Source organism: Ovis aries, chromosome 9, assembly GCF_016772045.2.
Source record: "Ovis aries strain OAR_USU_Benz2616 breed Rambouillet chromosome 9, ARS-UI_Ramb_v3.0, whole genome shotgun sequence".
In the NCBI taxonomy this organism is placed as follows: Eukaryota; Metazoa; Chordata; class Mammalia; order Artiodactyla; family Bovidae; genus Ovis; species Ovis aries.
In genome coordinates this window covers 12,768,389-12,784,156 of record NC_056062.1, presented here as the reverse complement: position 1 = coordinate 12,784,156, position 15,768 = coordinate 12,768,389, and the positions used below count along the sequence as shown (strand labels likewise).

General features: G+C 38.5%; 1 protein-coding gene across 4 annotated transcripts in view; it reads left to right on the top strand.

Annotated features, from left to right (window-relative positions):
• Window positions 1–11,788, top strand: part of PHF3 (PHD finger protein 3) — a 90,438-nt gene extending 78,650 nt beyond the window's left edge. For all 4 annotated transcript variants that reach the window (XM_015097697.4, XM_015097696.4, XM_042253852.2 and 1 more), the window contains 6 exons: window positions 316–451; window positions 2,839–3,034; window positions 4,145–4,292; window positions 6,428–6,517; window positions 8,532–8,727; window positions 8,940–11,788. In XM_015097697.4, coding sequence (XP_014953183.1) covers window positions 316–451; window positions 2,839–3,034; window positions 4,145–4,292; window positions 6,428–6,517; window positions 8,532–8,727; window positions 8,940–11,050 — 2,877 coding nt within the window. In that variant the 3' untranslated portion in view covers window positions 11,051–11,788. The remainder of the gene's footprint in view (window positions 1–315; window positions 452–2,838; window positions 3,035–4,144; window positions 4,293–6,427; window positions 6,518–8,531; window positions 8,728–8,939) is intronic.
• Window positions 11,789–15,768: the final 3,980 nt, after the last annotated feature.

Genomic DNA, 15,768 nt, shown 5'->3' with positions numbered 1-15,768 from the left:
GCCTTAAACTCTGTAGGTGCTTCTCAGGCAGACTGTACTTTGAGATCTGGTGTGACTTCTCTTATTTTCAAATATCAATGAGGTAATAATATGAAATCTTATTTGAGGCCTTGGAGAATGGGAATGTTTGAGTTTTTACTCCATTTTATGTCATAATTAACATCTAGCACTTATTTTTTAAAGAAATAGTGAGAAACAACATATGAATGGGACAGTTTCATTTTGGGGAAAAAATAGCAGTATGAAATACAAGTTCATAAATAACCGAGGCCAACTATTTTCTGTTAACCTAATTTTTACTTTCACTTTTGTTAGGAACCTACAGCTAATAAGTCAATGGAGAAGACAGAAGGATCTGAAAAACAAAAAGGAGAGGTTGACTCGATGTCTAAAGATACCACTAGTCAACACAGACAGCATCTTTTTGATCTTAACTGCAAAATTTGCATAGGTAATTGGAATTATTCCTTCCTAAAATGTTGCTTTCATTTTGAAATGTGGACACTTGTGATTTAAGTTGGTTTTTGTTTCCCCAGTGTTGATGTGAGTCAGTCTATGACTTAAAGGGTAGTAGTGAAACCAGTTTAGTGAGTAGTGACTAGCATTTCAGAACAAACAAAAACAGAAAATGGGAAACATCGCAGTGAATTGCACTGATAAAGATAAGCGCAATTTTGAGAGACTATGTTGTTCAGTCGCTCTGTTGTGTCTGACTTTCTGCGACCCCATGAACTGCAGCATGCCAGGCTTCCCTGTCCTTCACCATGTCCCAGAGCTTGCTCAAACTCATGTCCATCAAGTAGGTGATGCCATCCAACCATCTCATCCTCTGTCGTCCCCTTCTCCTCCTGCTTTCAGTCTTTCCTAGAATCAGGGTCTTTTCTAATGAGTCAGCTCTTCGCATCAGGTGGCCAAAGTATTGGAGTTTCAGCTTCAGCGTCAGTCCTTCCAGTGAATATTCAGGACTGACCTCCTTTAGGATAGACTGGTTGGATCTCCTTGCAGTCCAAGGGACTCTCAAGAATCTTCCCCAACACCACAGTTCAAAAGCATCAATTCTTCGGCTCTTGGCCTTTATGGTCCAACTCTCACATCCATACAGGACTACTGAAAAAAACTGTAGCTTTGACTATATAGACCTTTGCTGGCAAAGTTATGCCTCTGCTTTTTAATATGCTGTGTTGGTTTGTCATGGTTTATCTTCCAGGGAGCAAGCGTCTTAATTTCATGGCTGTAGTCACCATCTGCATTGAGTTTGGAGCCCAAGAAAATAAACTCTGTCACTGTTTCCATTGTTTCCCCATCTATTTGCCATATTATAAAAAACTCCACACATGCCTACATACATGTATTACACACATCACAAACACACAGGGGTATATGGAGTGTGTATGTATGTGAGTTACGGATCATGATATAAAATATAATTTACAAATTACAATGAAAACTACTGAAAACCTACTTTGGTAGGCCATATTAAAGATTTTAGTCTTTTATCTAGGAGCAGTGGATAGTGATTGAAGGGTGTTTAGCAGGGGAATGACATGATCAGATTGGACTTTTGAAGATTTCTTTGACTTTGAGTAGAGATTATGGTGAAGGAACCTAAGTGGTAGACATTTATGCACTGGTGCAAGATGGAGATGAAATGGTTTTATTTAAAGTGGAAGCATTGGAGGTGGAGGTGAGTAAGCTTTGATATACTCAGGTAATACTGATAGAATGTTAGAGACTGGACTTAGGGCATAAGAGATGGGGATGTGAAGAAAATGGAATGTGTTGAGAAAGTTTATATTCAGTCTGTTGGGAGAGATGGAGGATTAAGAGTTTTTTAAATTAACTCTAGAGTTGTTGCTCTCAGTTTTAATTTTTTTACTGTGGTATGCTAAAGGAATACTGAACATACTTTGTTCAGTAAGATGAAAGATTCTTTAATCAGTATGCTATCCTCCATCACTGTATTAGAGACTGACTGAAATGTATTATAAATTTCGTAACTTTCTGATAATACAAATCACATGTCTTCTCAGAATGGTGTGTTCATATTTTTACAATGTATATAATGGTAAAGACTTAAAGACAGGGTGCTTTTAGATATTGTTATCCCTGAAGAAAGCTGTCTTGTAGTGTCATAGTATTTTTAGTATACTCATTAGTTTGTTTTGTTTGGGAAAAATCTTAGTAATTTTTCTATTATTTTGAATCTATTAATTTCTATCAATTTTAATGATTAACATTGTAACATTTATAATTAATATATTGTTTAATATTGTAATAGCTCAGAGTTAATGGTAGCCCACAATACATTTGTTAAACACTACTAAGACTTGACCTATTTTTAGAAAGGTGGAATGATTTTTTCTGTGGTTCTATAGGTAAAACTAGTGTCATTTTCTAAACTTTACTAGTGTTTTTCATTCTTAGTAAATAACTAAGTCACTTTGCAGTATGCATATGTCATGAATTGCTGTTGTATGTAATACGATGTAGTATACAGATTTATTTTACTTGGTCTTCACATTACCTCTCAAGACTGTTGGAATTTGGTGTAGTTTAATTCGAAAAATGTTCGCTAGGGGATCAGACTACCTGTTTTAGGGTATGGTTATCATGTTTCCTTTTCAAAAGCTTGTCTGAATTGTTTAAAGTTCTCTTTTCCCACATCAGTAAGAGAGGTGTGTTCCATAAATCATTGTGAGAAATGATGATAATTAAAAACTACCCCAGGTATGCAGCAGTGCAGTCAGGGAAAATGAATAACTCTAGAAGTGAAAATGGATAAAGTTACAGAAATTTCGGTTTACGAAAGTGGTCTATTTTGGTGTTTTCTGACTTTAGGTAGAATGGCACCACCTGTAGATGATCTTTCTCCAAAAAAAGTGAAAGTTGTTGTTGGCGTGTCTCGTAAACATTCAGACAATGAAGCAGAAAGTATAGCAGATGCTTTGTCTTCAACCTCAAATATTTTGGCCTCTGAATTCTTTGAAGAGGAGAAACAAGAATCTCCAAAGTCAACATTCTCTCCTGCTCCACGGTAATTTCCCCTTAGTTATAAATTCTAATCTTTATACCTCTTTGCTAGATTGTACTTGGAAGTCTTCAGAAACAGAAAAGTGACATGTTTCTTAAGAAAGGAATCTTTCTTTTGAGATGGTAACTGTACTTTCCTTTATTTTCAACTAATTGAGATTTTTAAAGACTCTAAAAGTTAGAATTGAGTATGTGCAGACTTGACTTTTGGAGAAGGCAATGGCACCCCACTCCAGTACTCTTGCCTGGAGAATCCCATGGACGGAGGAGCCTGGTAAGCTACAGTCCATGGGGTCGCTAAGAGTCGGACACGACTGAGCGACTTCACTTTCACTTTTCACTTTCATGCATTGGAGAAGGCAATGGCAACCCACTCCAGTGTTCTTGCCCGGCGAATCCCAGGGACGGGGAGCCTAGTGGGCTGCCATCTATGGGGTCGCACAGAGTCGAACACGACTGACGCGACTTAGCAGCAGCAGCAGACTTGACTTTAAAGCTCTCTTTCATTATATTAGTCCTAAGAGGCAAGAAGTAAGTCTAAGAAATAAGTCTTTCCTAAGAGGCAAGAATTAAAGAAAAATTGCTTGCATTTCTCTGGACCCCATTAGTCCACCTAAGCCAGTCTAGAAGAAAATCATGTAAAACATGACTATGTTAATATGAGTATGTTTTATGAAGTGAAAATACAAACTCTAATCATAGCTTTATGTACTTCGGCCTTTTGGTTCATTTCTTTACTTTCGGCTCTGCTGGGTCTTTGTTGCTACATGTAGGCCTTTTCTAGTTGCGATGCATGGGCTTCTCATTGTGGGAGCTTCTCTTTGTTGGGGAGCATGGGCTCTAGGAATGCAGGCTTCAGTAATTGTAGAGTGCTGGCTTAGTATTTGTGGTGCACAGTCTTAGTTGCTCTGTGGCATGTGGCATCGTCCCAGACCAGGGATCAAATGTGTGTCTCCTGCATTGGCAGATGGATTCCCAACCACTGGACCACCAGAGAAGTCCTGCTTTGGCCTTCTTGACATGCTAAAGTAGAAACAGTTGATGAGCAAGTAGAATATACATTTATCATGAGCAGATCTTCAGGGTGAAAATTTCTTAATGTCATTTTTTTTAGTCCAGAGATGCCTGGAACTGTCGAAGTTGAGTGTACCTTCCTAGCTCGATTGAACTTCATCTGGAAAGGTTTTATCAACATGCCGTCGGTAGCAAAATTTGTTACCAAAGCCTACCCAGTATCTGGTTCCCCTGAATACTTGACAGAGGTACTGTAAACTTCTCTGCTCTGCTATGACTGGTTTGACATATATGTTTCTGAAGGCAAAGGGCAAGGAAACAGCGTAATAAAATAATAAAAATATTTATTTTCATTCATGGTAAAAGTATTTATTGACAGTGACTGTTAAACATTGAATTAATGTAATTAATTATAAGTTCACAAATGGAGTTTCAGAACTATAGAAAATTGTTCTCCGAAAGTTTTAAATCCACGTCTTGTACTCTTTCCAATATCAATTGTACTCACTATATCAATTAAAAATTAATGGATATTTTGCATGGATATCTAAGTTTTTCTTGAAGTACAGACTTACATGAAAGATTAACATGTTTATGGCCTCCAGTGCTAGTCTCTTGGGAAGACTTTTCATTGTTAACAAGTCTTCTGATTCCCCTGTTGCTTGTATTTCCAGAACTTCACGACTATGGTTCTTACCTGCCCATTTCTGTGAATGAGGTAAAGACCACAGTTGAGCCTTGAGTAACATGAGTTTGGACTACTTGGGTCTACTTATACATGAATTTTTTTCAATAGTGAATACCATAGTACCACATGACCTTCAGTTGGTTGAATCCTCAGGTGTGGAACTGTGAATACAGAGGGCCAGCTATGTGTTACACTGAGATTATCTACTGCACAGAGGATGGGTACCCTTAATCCTCGTGTTGTTCAAGGGTCAGCTGCCTAGTTGAATCTTTCCAGCTAGTTGACAGTCCTGAGGTCAGTGACCATGGTTGCTGCAGTGGTGCCCTTGGTTGGTTTTATACCTGAGGCAATAGGAAAGGACTGTTAAGCAGCATTTGTGGGAAATAAGCAGCTGTAGTACTACAGTATATACAATATTATATCAGGAATATGATAAATGAGAAAGTACGACTTTTAAAAATTCTTTTGAATAGTTTGTGCTTTTCTTTGTTTATGCAAAAAGGAAAATAAATCAGTATATGTGTACTATATTTTTGTTGAGATTATGTTTTGCTATTATGCTATTTAACATTAAATTTTCTATCCATTCTTAGTCTGCTGACCATAAAGGCAAAACAAAGTTTTCAGTATTTTATAAGACATAAATCTTACGTATGCCTGTTTTCTTTTAAGACTAAGATAAACTCTTCTTTGTATTAGAATGAAATTAATTTAAGTCAGTGTAATATTGCTTATCTATCAGCTTATTTGTCTACTTGTGTTTTTGATTAATAAACAACTTAGTTATTACTTTTGCATATAGTTTGCTTGGGAAGTAATATTTCAGACACATTGATTTTATAAGAAAAAAATTCAATAGACCCATTATGCTTTTCTTATAGCATAATTAGTGTTCTAAATTTCTAGATCAGTCCACAGTGAAAATAATACTTCTTTTAAATGAATAATTAAGTCCTAAACTATGGAAACCTTTTGATTTTAAACAAAACTATTGTTATTTTTTCTGAGCCAGTTTATTTGTGGTTGTTTTTCAGAACTCCACCTCTGCTTCCTACTTATTTCTAGTTTGATTTGGACTAAAATTCCAAATAAACTATTTAAAGCAATTAATTATTTAAATTTAATTGAATTAATATTGATTATGATTTTTCTGTCTTCATCAAAAAAACAAATATACTGATTAAAGTTTTAAATATTCTTAACTATACCCCTCATAATTGATTTTATGTATAGTCATTTTTCTCAGAAAGATTGGGCCTTTAAAAAAGAAATGAACTTTGCGTTATTACAATATTATCCTCTTCTGTGCAAAATTATACTGTATAGTTAAACTTGATAACTTCTGAAATCCAGCTGTTAGTGATTAAGGCATACTCCAGTTTACTATCACCAAAAAAAAAAAAGGATGGGGAAAACAGTGCCCCCTAATATTCTGAAGTCTGCTGTAGTCTTCCTGGGTTATCAGAATGGGATGCTGGTGCTGCTGCTTTTTCTTGACCTGAGATTCTTTCTTAATTATATTTGAGCATCCACCTCAGTCACCTCTCCCTATATTTTCTTATATTCATTGATGTATTTTATAATCTTTTTTTAAATCACTTTTTCAAATTAGTCTTAGAGTTAAATTTTTATGAAATATAGATATTATAATGAAGATAAACTGTATACATTGATCACCTTCATTTTTTACCACAGGACCTACCAGATAGTATTCAAGTAGGTGGTAGGATATCACCTCAGACAGTTTGGGATTATGTGGAAAAAATTAAAGCTTCAGGAACCAAGGTGAGGAGAACTTTTTTCTCTCTACCAATATGTGAAAATATTTGAAAAGTAAACTACTGAGATTTCTTATGCAAGGTCCCCTAGGGAGGACCTATATTGACATAATATGCCATTGGCTAAGGTTCAAACCCATTATTCCTTTAGTTTTTTTTTTTTTTCTTTTCCCACTTTTGGTATGCTGTCTCAGTGATTTCTATCCTTGTTTTGAAAGGAATGCTTTAGAATAAGTATTGAGATTCATTCTGGAATGTTGCCTTGCTTTGATTATAGACATTTGTTTTGGTTGGGGCACAGGCTAAGCTGTTGGGACAGAGATCCTAAAATACAGTGGCTCAAAAAATAAACTTTTCTTGTTATGATAGGTAGGTCCATAATTCAGAGTCTTTCAGTTGTTAGATCATTCATGGATTGGGCTCTTCTGTCTTATTGTTTTTAAGACTGTGGCCCTTAGCAGTCAAGCAAAATCAAAGCTGATTTATCAGCTCCAAGTGGGGGAAAAAAGAAGAATGGCTGTTGAGTTGTTTTAAAAGCAAGACCTGGAATGTGCAGTTTTCTTTTCACTTCCTCTAACTGCCATTGGCAAGAGCTTATATGCTATTAGGAGGCTGGGAAGTGTGATCTCTGTTGGATGGCCATGTGCCCAACCGAAGGTTAAGAGGGCTCTCTAGTAGGAAATGAGGAGGATAGATATTGGGATATAGTTAATAACCTTTACAGCAATATTTCTCTTTTTCTTTTCTCTCTATATCTTCTATCATTTCTTTAACTCATAGAACACTGCTACACAGGAATATTTAATCATTAGAAGAAATCATTTTTCTCTCCAAGGATGTTAATACTCAGCATGTTACAGACATTCAAAAAATAAATCTTGAATAAATGAACATTAATTTTTTTCTCTTATGATCAGAAGTCTTTAGTAAGGTTAGTAATAATTCAAAATGGATGCTCTTCAGCTGAAAATAATTTTTTTTTCCAATATAGATTGTAGAATTTAAACTGATACAGTGTTAGAGTACAGATAAAACTTTGAAGCACTATAAGAAAAGTTTTATTTATTTGCTTTCACTTTCTTATGATAGTGGAAGTCAGGAAAGTGTTGGGAAGTGTTACTCTTGGACATTTGGGGAATTGCTCTTCATCTGTCCCTTTATTATCGCAAATACGGCATAGTGTGCCTCCGTCTAGAACTGACCAAGACACTGTCACGGTTGTTGCCTCCAGATGAGGGCATTTGAGGTGACAGATCTAAGAGCTGGAGCCGTAGTCCAGCTCACGTGCTCTCCTCCTGCGGTCTTGCATCAGTTTAGGCTTTGTGGTTGACCTGACTCTCCACTTTTTGATTGTATACTTTCATGAAAAAACATCAGTTTTTCATTCTACCAAATTAATACCAAATTGAGACTATTTTTTTATTTTTTAAATCTGAAACAAAGCCAAGAACTCAGAGTCAAGCAAATAAGTTTCTGAGTAAGCCAAATGATTTTATAAAATTTATGGCCTATGTGTATTTGAGGTCATTTCACTCAGCCCCTTTTATTCCTAGATTCAGTTCCTCTAAGTTGGAATATCAGTGGACTTGTGCATTTCTCTGTGTTTGTACATAGTGGGGCAGTGGTGGTGGCTGCTATTAATTTGCAGTGTGCTGAGAATATAGACAGCCCTCTGTAGAAGTTATAACATTGGAAATAGGACATAGTATAGATATCAAGACATGTGGCTTTAAATATCTTCTTTGCCACTGATAATTGTGTCACCTTGAACAAATTAATTACTTTAGGACTGAGTTTCTGTGAAACACTTTCAGATAAAACAGATCCACCTCTGGATCAGCAAAGATCTTTTCCTAAAAGTTGTTTCCTTATAGTATTCATATCTGCATTTAAGTTGGTAAGCCATGTTATTACTTGGTAAATGTCAGAAAACGCAATAGATTATTATAATTGAGAATGGTATTTAAAACCAAGCTATTGTTTAGGTTGTTATTTTTATTATTTGTTATTTTCTTGAATAGGAAATTTGTGTGGTTCGCTTCACACCTGTGACTGAAGAAGATCAAATTTCTTATACTTTGCTGTTTGCATACTTCAGTAGCAGGAAGCGCTATGGAGTGGCCGCTAACAACATGAAGCAGGTCAAAGACATGTACCTCATCCCTCTGGGCGCCACGGATAAAATCCCACACCCTCTCGTGCCCTTTGATGGACCTGGTAGGTATCTGTTTAATTAGTAGAATATGAGTGAAATGGGGTGAGAGGGCCCGAGTGGGAAAGCTGAGCCTGCTTTCCTTCTTGGGACTTGGCCCTCAGGATCTGCCCAGATAGGAACAGGCACCTGTTTAGGAGACTGTAGTAAGCAGAATTTTACTCTTTATTGTAATGATTGGAAATGACTCTTGATTGATGTTTTTGATTCTGTACAGGCCTTGAGTTGCATAGACCTAATCTGTTGCTGGGCTTGATTATTCGTCAGAGGCTGAAGCGGCAGCACAGTGCTAATGCTGGTGCTGGTGCTGGTCGCACAGCTGAAACATCTGACAGCGCACCGGTGACAGTACCACCTGACAAGAAAAGTAAGACAGAAGTGTCCACAGAGGGGGCAGCAGAGGAAGAAAGTGACTTTTTTAATTCTTTTACAACCGTATTGCACAAACAGAGAAATAAGCCTCAGCAAACTCTTCAGGAAGACCTTCCAACAGTCATTGAACCTTTATTGGAAGTCACCAAACAGGAACCACCAAAACCTTTAAGATTCCTTCCTGGGGTCTTGATTGGCTGGGAAAATCAACCTTCTACTCTGGAATTGGCAAATAAACCTCTTCCTGTGGATGATATCCTTCAGAGCCTCTTGGGCACCACTGGTCAAACATACGAACAAGCTCAGTTAGGGACAGAACAAAACACTCTTAAGGAAATTCCATTTATAAATGAGCAAGCTAATCCAAAAGCAGGGACGATAGATACAGGAGAAGCAACTGGTGGTGAAGCCAAGGAAGTGAAAGTTAAAGGAGATAACCCTTCAGAATTGACAGATAATGCAGTAGGAGAAGAGACGTCTGCACTGGGGGTCTCTTCAGTTTCTGCTGGGCCTTTGACAGGTCTTAGTCTCAGAGGTAAACCACCAGATGTTTCTACAGAAGCATTCCTAACAAATTTATCAATTCAGTCAAAACAAGAGGACACTGTGGAGAGTAAAGAGAGAGTGTTAAAACAGCTGCTGCAAGATCAAGAGAATAATTTGCAAGATAACAGGACTTCAAATACTAGTCCTCCCTGTAGGTCTAATGTAGGGAGAGGAAACGTAGATGGTAACGTGAGTTGCAGTGAAAATGCTGTTACTAACACGACAAGGGCCCCACAGTTTATCAACCTGAAAAGGGATCCTCGGCAAGCAGCTGGAAGAAGTCAGCAGGTGACTGCTCCTGAAAACAGAGAAGGAGAAGGCTGCCGTCAGGGAGAGAAGCCGCCGCTACCTGGCCCATCGCACTTAACTGAGCAGAGCAGCGTGGAGGAGAAGATGCCTTCTGTAGAGAAAAGCCCCTGTGTTCAGCAGAGTGACGATTCAGGGGCTGTACAAGACTCACCATCAGTAGAAAACATACAGTCTTCTCAAGTGGAACAAGCAAAACCCTTACAGGAAATTTTAATGCAAAATATTGAAACTGTGCACCCATTTCGAAGAGGATCAGCAGCAACAGCATCTCATTTTGAGGCTGGAAATACATGCCAATCCGAATTTCCTTCTAAAAGCATCAGTTTCACTTCCAGAAGCACCAGCCCCAGAACAAGTGCAAACTTTTCACCCATAAGGCCGCAGCAGCCCAGCCTTCAGCATCTCAAATCTTGCCCACCTGGGTTTCCATTTCCAGGACCTCCTAATTTCCCCCCACAAAGCATGTTTGGATTTCCTCCACATTTGCCACCCCCATTACTTCCCCCTCCAGGCTTTGGCTTTGCCCCAAATCCCTTGGTTCCCTGGCCACCTGTTGTCCATCTGACCGGCCAGCCGCAGCGTATGATGGGTCCCCTCTCACAAGCGTCAAGGTATTTGGGCCCACAGAATTTTTACCAAGTTAAAGACATTCGGAGGCCGGAACGGCGCCATAGTGACCCTTGGGGTAGGCAAGACCAGCAGCAACTGGACAGACCATTTAACAGGGGTAAGGGGGATCGTCAGAGGTTTTACAGTGACTCACACCACCTGAGAAGAGAGCGCCATGAGAAGGAGTGGGAGCAGGAACCTGAAAGGCACAGGCGCAGAGACAGAGCCCAGGACAAGGACAGAGACAGGAAGGGCAGGGACGAGGGGCATAAAGATAAAGAGCGGGCACGGCTGCCTCATGGGGAGCGCGGGGTGGATGGCAGGGCGAGCAGGGAGAGCAGGAGTGCAGACAGGAAGCCCGACAAGCCGAAGGGCGAGGACCAGGAGAAGGACAAGGAGCGGGAGAAGAGTAAGCATAGAGAGGGAGAGAAGGACAGAGACAGGTACCACAAAGACAGGGACCACGCTGAGAGAGCTAAGAGCAAGAGGTAAAGCCGGCGGGCGGCTGCAGGGGTGCATTTAATAACTGTTCGATGTTGTGTCTTTGAAACTTCATGACTGCCTGCTAGGATCGTGCCATCTTTTGAATTTTTAATATTGGTGGTTTGCAGAAGAATAAATTGTGTGTGTTGGTGCAGAGTGCTCTGTGCCAGTTGCTCATCATCCCTTTTTCATACCAACAGCCCTAGTTACAGGAATTTAATATTTTTAAAAATTTACATCGCTGTATATTCAAAGATTTGTTTTATTAATATGCAATAAAGGCTTAGAAATTTTAGTTTTATTCCTTAATTGGTAAATATGGTTAACTGTGGAATATATTTACCACCTCTAGTGAATGTCCTTTCTATAATGACTAATTTGAGAGTAATGTGTACTCTGTAACTTTGTTTTAAATTGCACTGTTTTTAAAGAAACTCTAAAGGAGCAACAAAAAGCCAAGCAAGTTCGTAATCAGATTATATTAATCATTTCATTTGGCAGTTTTTGACCAAGAATCAGAAGCCCAAGGAGTACATGTATTGCTTTCAATCTGCACTCGCTGAAGGCGTTTATTATTGTGCTACAGCTTTGTGGTAGTCCATTATTTTCCTTTTCTTTTTGGCTTTTCAGAAACTTGAATACTTAAGCTTGTACATGATCTTGTGTTTTGCTATCCTTTTTACTGTAAAATGTAAATATTTTAAGGGATATTTTGATTCTAAATATGATAAAAGAATTTCTCACCTATTTTGTGTTGTGATTTGAAATTCAGTAGTAAAAGAGTTTCTTCTTTGAGGCTTTAAATACCTTTAGACATTGTTTTTCTCTTACTCAACCAAGAGCATATAGGTTGAGTAAGATGAAGGGAAAAATGATTTCTTTATCTTAGATTATAGGCTGTTGAGATAAATCATGTAGTTCTGATGAGACTAGAATTTAGAGTTACTGTTGAAAAACTGCAGCTGTAATCCAATTTATAGGTATGTTTCTGAAAACTGGTGCACCATCAAAATTTGATACACTGACTAATCATTGTAAGACCATAGAACTTTTATTTAGGAGAAACATGTGAATCTCTTTGTAAAATGTGTAATTAACCCTAGCTTGTTTGGGGAGTAAATATAATGTTGGATGCTCATTTTTCTTGAAAGCACAGGTAGGCTATTGTTAATCCAAACCTAAGTTTATTTCCACCCTAAATTGCATAATACTATATTGATTGCTTTAAAGTAGTAGCTACCAAATGGTGCTAATCCTTGAGACTAAAAGGAGAGAAAGAAAAGCCAGTATTTTTATTTACCTGTATTAGTGAAGAAAAATACACACGACTTCACAAAATTAGGAAGATAAGTTTGTTTTCCTAAAAAGTTTACAGATAATGGGTTTTGAGACTGAATCAGCCTTGCTGTTTTTAACTGGAGAGAAAATGAGTGGAAATTCAAAACCAAATTATTTTGTCTAATTTGCAGCAACTTGAAATCCCTTTTTTTTGTTGTTATCCTTATCCTCTGAAATTTATCATCACGTGGAGTCTGAAACAGGCTTCCCTGGTGACTCAGATGGTAAAGAATCCGCCTGCAGTGCAGGAGACCTGGGTTCATTCCCTGGGTCAGGAAGATACCCTGGGGAAGGATATGGCAACCCACTCCAGTGTTTTTGCTTGGAGAATCCCCATGGACCGAGGAGCCTGGCGGGCTACAGTCCATGGGGTCGCAAAGAGTCGGACACAACTGAGGGGCTAATCAAAACATACAGCACAGGTTCTGAAACAGGAGGATTTGTATTTAAATAAAAGTGTGGTTTTTTTTTTTTTGGATTTGCACTTTTTCTTTTGGAAACTAGCTTGTTAGAAAACAAACTAGTGCAGATTAAAAAAACTAAGGTCAGTCAGCTTTTGCATCATTATGAAGAAATTGTTAACTAAGGTTTTACCAAAAAGCCCCTGAACCAAAGAAACCTTAGGTTTTTTATTTCACATATAATTATCCCTTGGTGATCAGTGGGGAACTGGTTCCTGGACCACCCCCTACCCCCCACTGATACCAAAATGCATGGATGCTCAAGTCCCTTATATAAAAGGGCATAAATTTGCATATATCCTATGTACTTATATACTTCAAATCATGCCTATCTAGATTACTTACAATTTTGTAAGTCTAATACAATGTAAATACTATTTAAATAGTTGTAAATATGAGGCAAATGCTATGTAAATAGTTTCCAATGTACAGTAAACTCAGGTTTTAGTTTTTGGAATTTTTGGCATTTTTTAGTTTTTAGTTTTTGGCATTTCCCCCCCCCCCCCATCTAATGTTGAATTCAAAGATGAAAATCAAAAAAAAGATGAAAATCCCCAGATGTGGAAAATCAACTATTTGTATCTCAGTAAATGTGCTTTCACTGATCCAACTGATCAGACAACAGGTTTCTTCTGCAAAATACAAGTAAAGAAGAATGGGTTAACCAACTGAGGAAAGCCTTTAAGTCAGTTTTTGATTACTCTTAGCAAATAGTTTTTATACATATAGCTGGGAAATGTACAATTCTTTGTTCATATCTAGTAGAATCATGGTAGATTCCATATAGCTCTCTGTTAGTAATGACGATCCTCTGGGATTGCAGGGCTACTGAATGCTGGAACCAGGTCTCTTAACCCCAGGGACTGACTACTGTGGAGAGTAAGTATGGGTATATTGAGTATTTTGAGGGTTTTGTGAGAAAAGAAAGGGAAAATGAGAGAAGTTTTCAGTGAGGAGCAGTAGCTCCAAAGCCATTCTCATGCTTCGTCTCACCTACCAACCTCCTTGCACAAACTAGTGAAAGTCATCTCTCTGTTTCTCCTGTTTTAAGAACAGCTTGCTCTTTAAAAAGTTTGATGCTTTAAAAAATTTAGAACAATCTTATGATTAAAAGTTTAAACACTTGTTAGTAAAATGTACCAGGATGTCTCAGTGCTTACCAAGTCCACTCCTTGTAATCCTTGTGTTCATAAGAAAGCCTCCATGTACCCTCTGTGGGTCAGACCTCATGCTGAATGCTTTATGTGAACCTTGGTCAGCTTGCCAGGTGAAGACTTACCTTAGAGCGGAGGAAACTGGTACTCAGAAACCGGTACTGCCCCGAGGTTATATTGATGTTGTCAGAACTGGAATCCTAGCTCAGTTCTACTTTTTCTCCGAAGTCCAGTGGTGTGGTTGTGCTCTGAGGCTGGAGAATGGAAGAGGGACAGAAGCCTCATGAGTGCACTTGCCTATCGCAGCCCTTTTTCCTGCTGTCTCATCTACCCATGGACCACCCATGCCTCAGAGTGAGCAAGAAGACATGGCCAAAAGTCTGTGGGTTCTGTACAGATGTGCAAAGTTTGTATTCATTTCAAACCCTCATTTGCCAGTCCTTTTATTAGTTTCCTTTTGCTGCTCTGACAAATTATTACAAGCTTAGTGGCTTGAAATCATACAGATTTATCTTACACTTCTATGTAAAGTCTGCTGGGTATCTCTGGTGTTAGAGGGTGCATTCCTTATCTGGAGGCTTTGAAAGTAACTCATTTCCTTTTGTTTTCCATCTTCTGGAGGCCACCTGCCTGCTTTGCCGCATGGCACCTCTCTCCGTCTTCCAAGTCAGCAACATGAGTTTTACTCTCTGCCATGTCTGACCCTTCGTATTTCTTGTTCCACTTTTAATGACCCTTGTGAGCACAGTGGGTCTATAGTCCAGACAGTCCAGGGCAATCCTACTTTATGATCCACTGATTGGCAACTTGAATTCCATCTGTGACCTTAATTCTCCTTTCCCTGTGTAACCTAGCATATTTACATGTTCCAGTGATGGAGATTTACAACTTTGAGGGCCATTATTTACATTATTAATTTGCTTAAATTATAGTGAATGAGATCTTAATTACAAGTCTTGGAGTTATAAAACATCTCAGTTCGTCGCTCAGTCGTGTCCGACTCTTTGCGACCCCATGAAATGCAGCATGCCAGGCCTCCCTGTCCGTCACCAACTCCCAGAGTTCACTCAAACTCAGGTCCATTGAGTCGGTGATGCCATCCAGCCATATCATCCTCTGTCGTCCTCTTTTCCTCCTGTCCCCAATCCCTCTTTTCCAATGAGTCAACTCTTCACATGAGGTGGCCAAAGTACTGGAGTTTCAGCTTTAGCATCATTCCTTCCAAAGAACACCCAGGACTGATCTCCTTTGGTATGGACTGGTTGGATCTCCTTGCAGTCCAAGGGACTCTCAAGAGTCTTCTCCAACACCACTGTTCAAAAGCATCAGTTCTTTCGCACTCAGCTTTCTTCACAGTCCAACTCTCACATCCATACATGACTACTGGAAAACCATAGCCTCGACTAGATGGACCTTTGTTGGCAAAGTAATGTCTATGCTTTTGAATAAAACATCTAAGGCCATGTAAATGCTTAAAAATTAAGGAAAAATACAAACAGAAGAAAATGGAGTGACAAGCTTCTTGAATATTAACATGTTTTTGTATGTGTGGTAACATAAAAGTCAAGTGTTGATTATGTTTATTGCACTTTGTGGTCATTAGTAAGTGGCAACCTGACCTAAAGTTTTCGAGGGATCTGAGGAGATGAATATAATGCAACTGATGTGTTCATACATTGAACTGTTTGCTTTAATAAGGCCTGGTTCTTCTTCAGCAAGGTGCTAGAATGCACAGAACTTGATTTATGCCCAGTGACTGTTAAAAATACTGAAA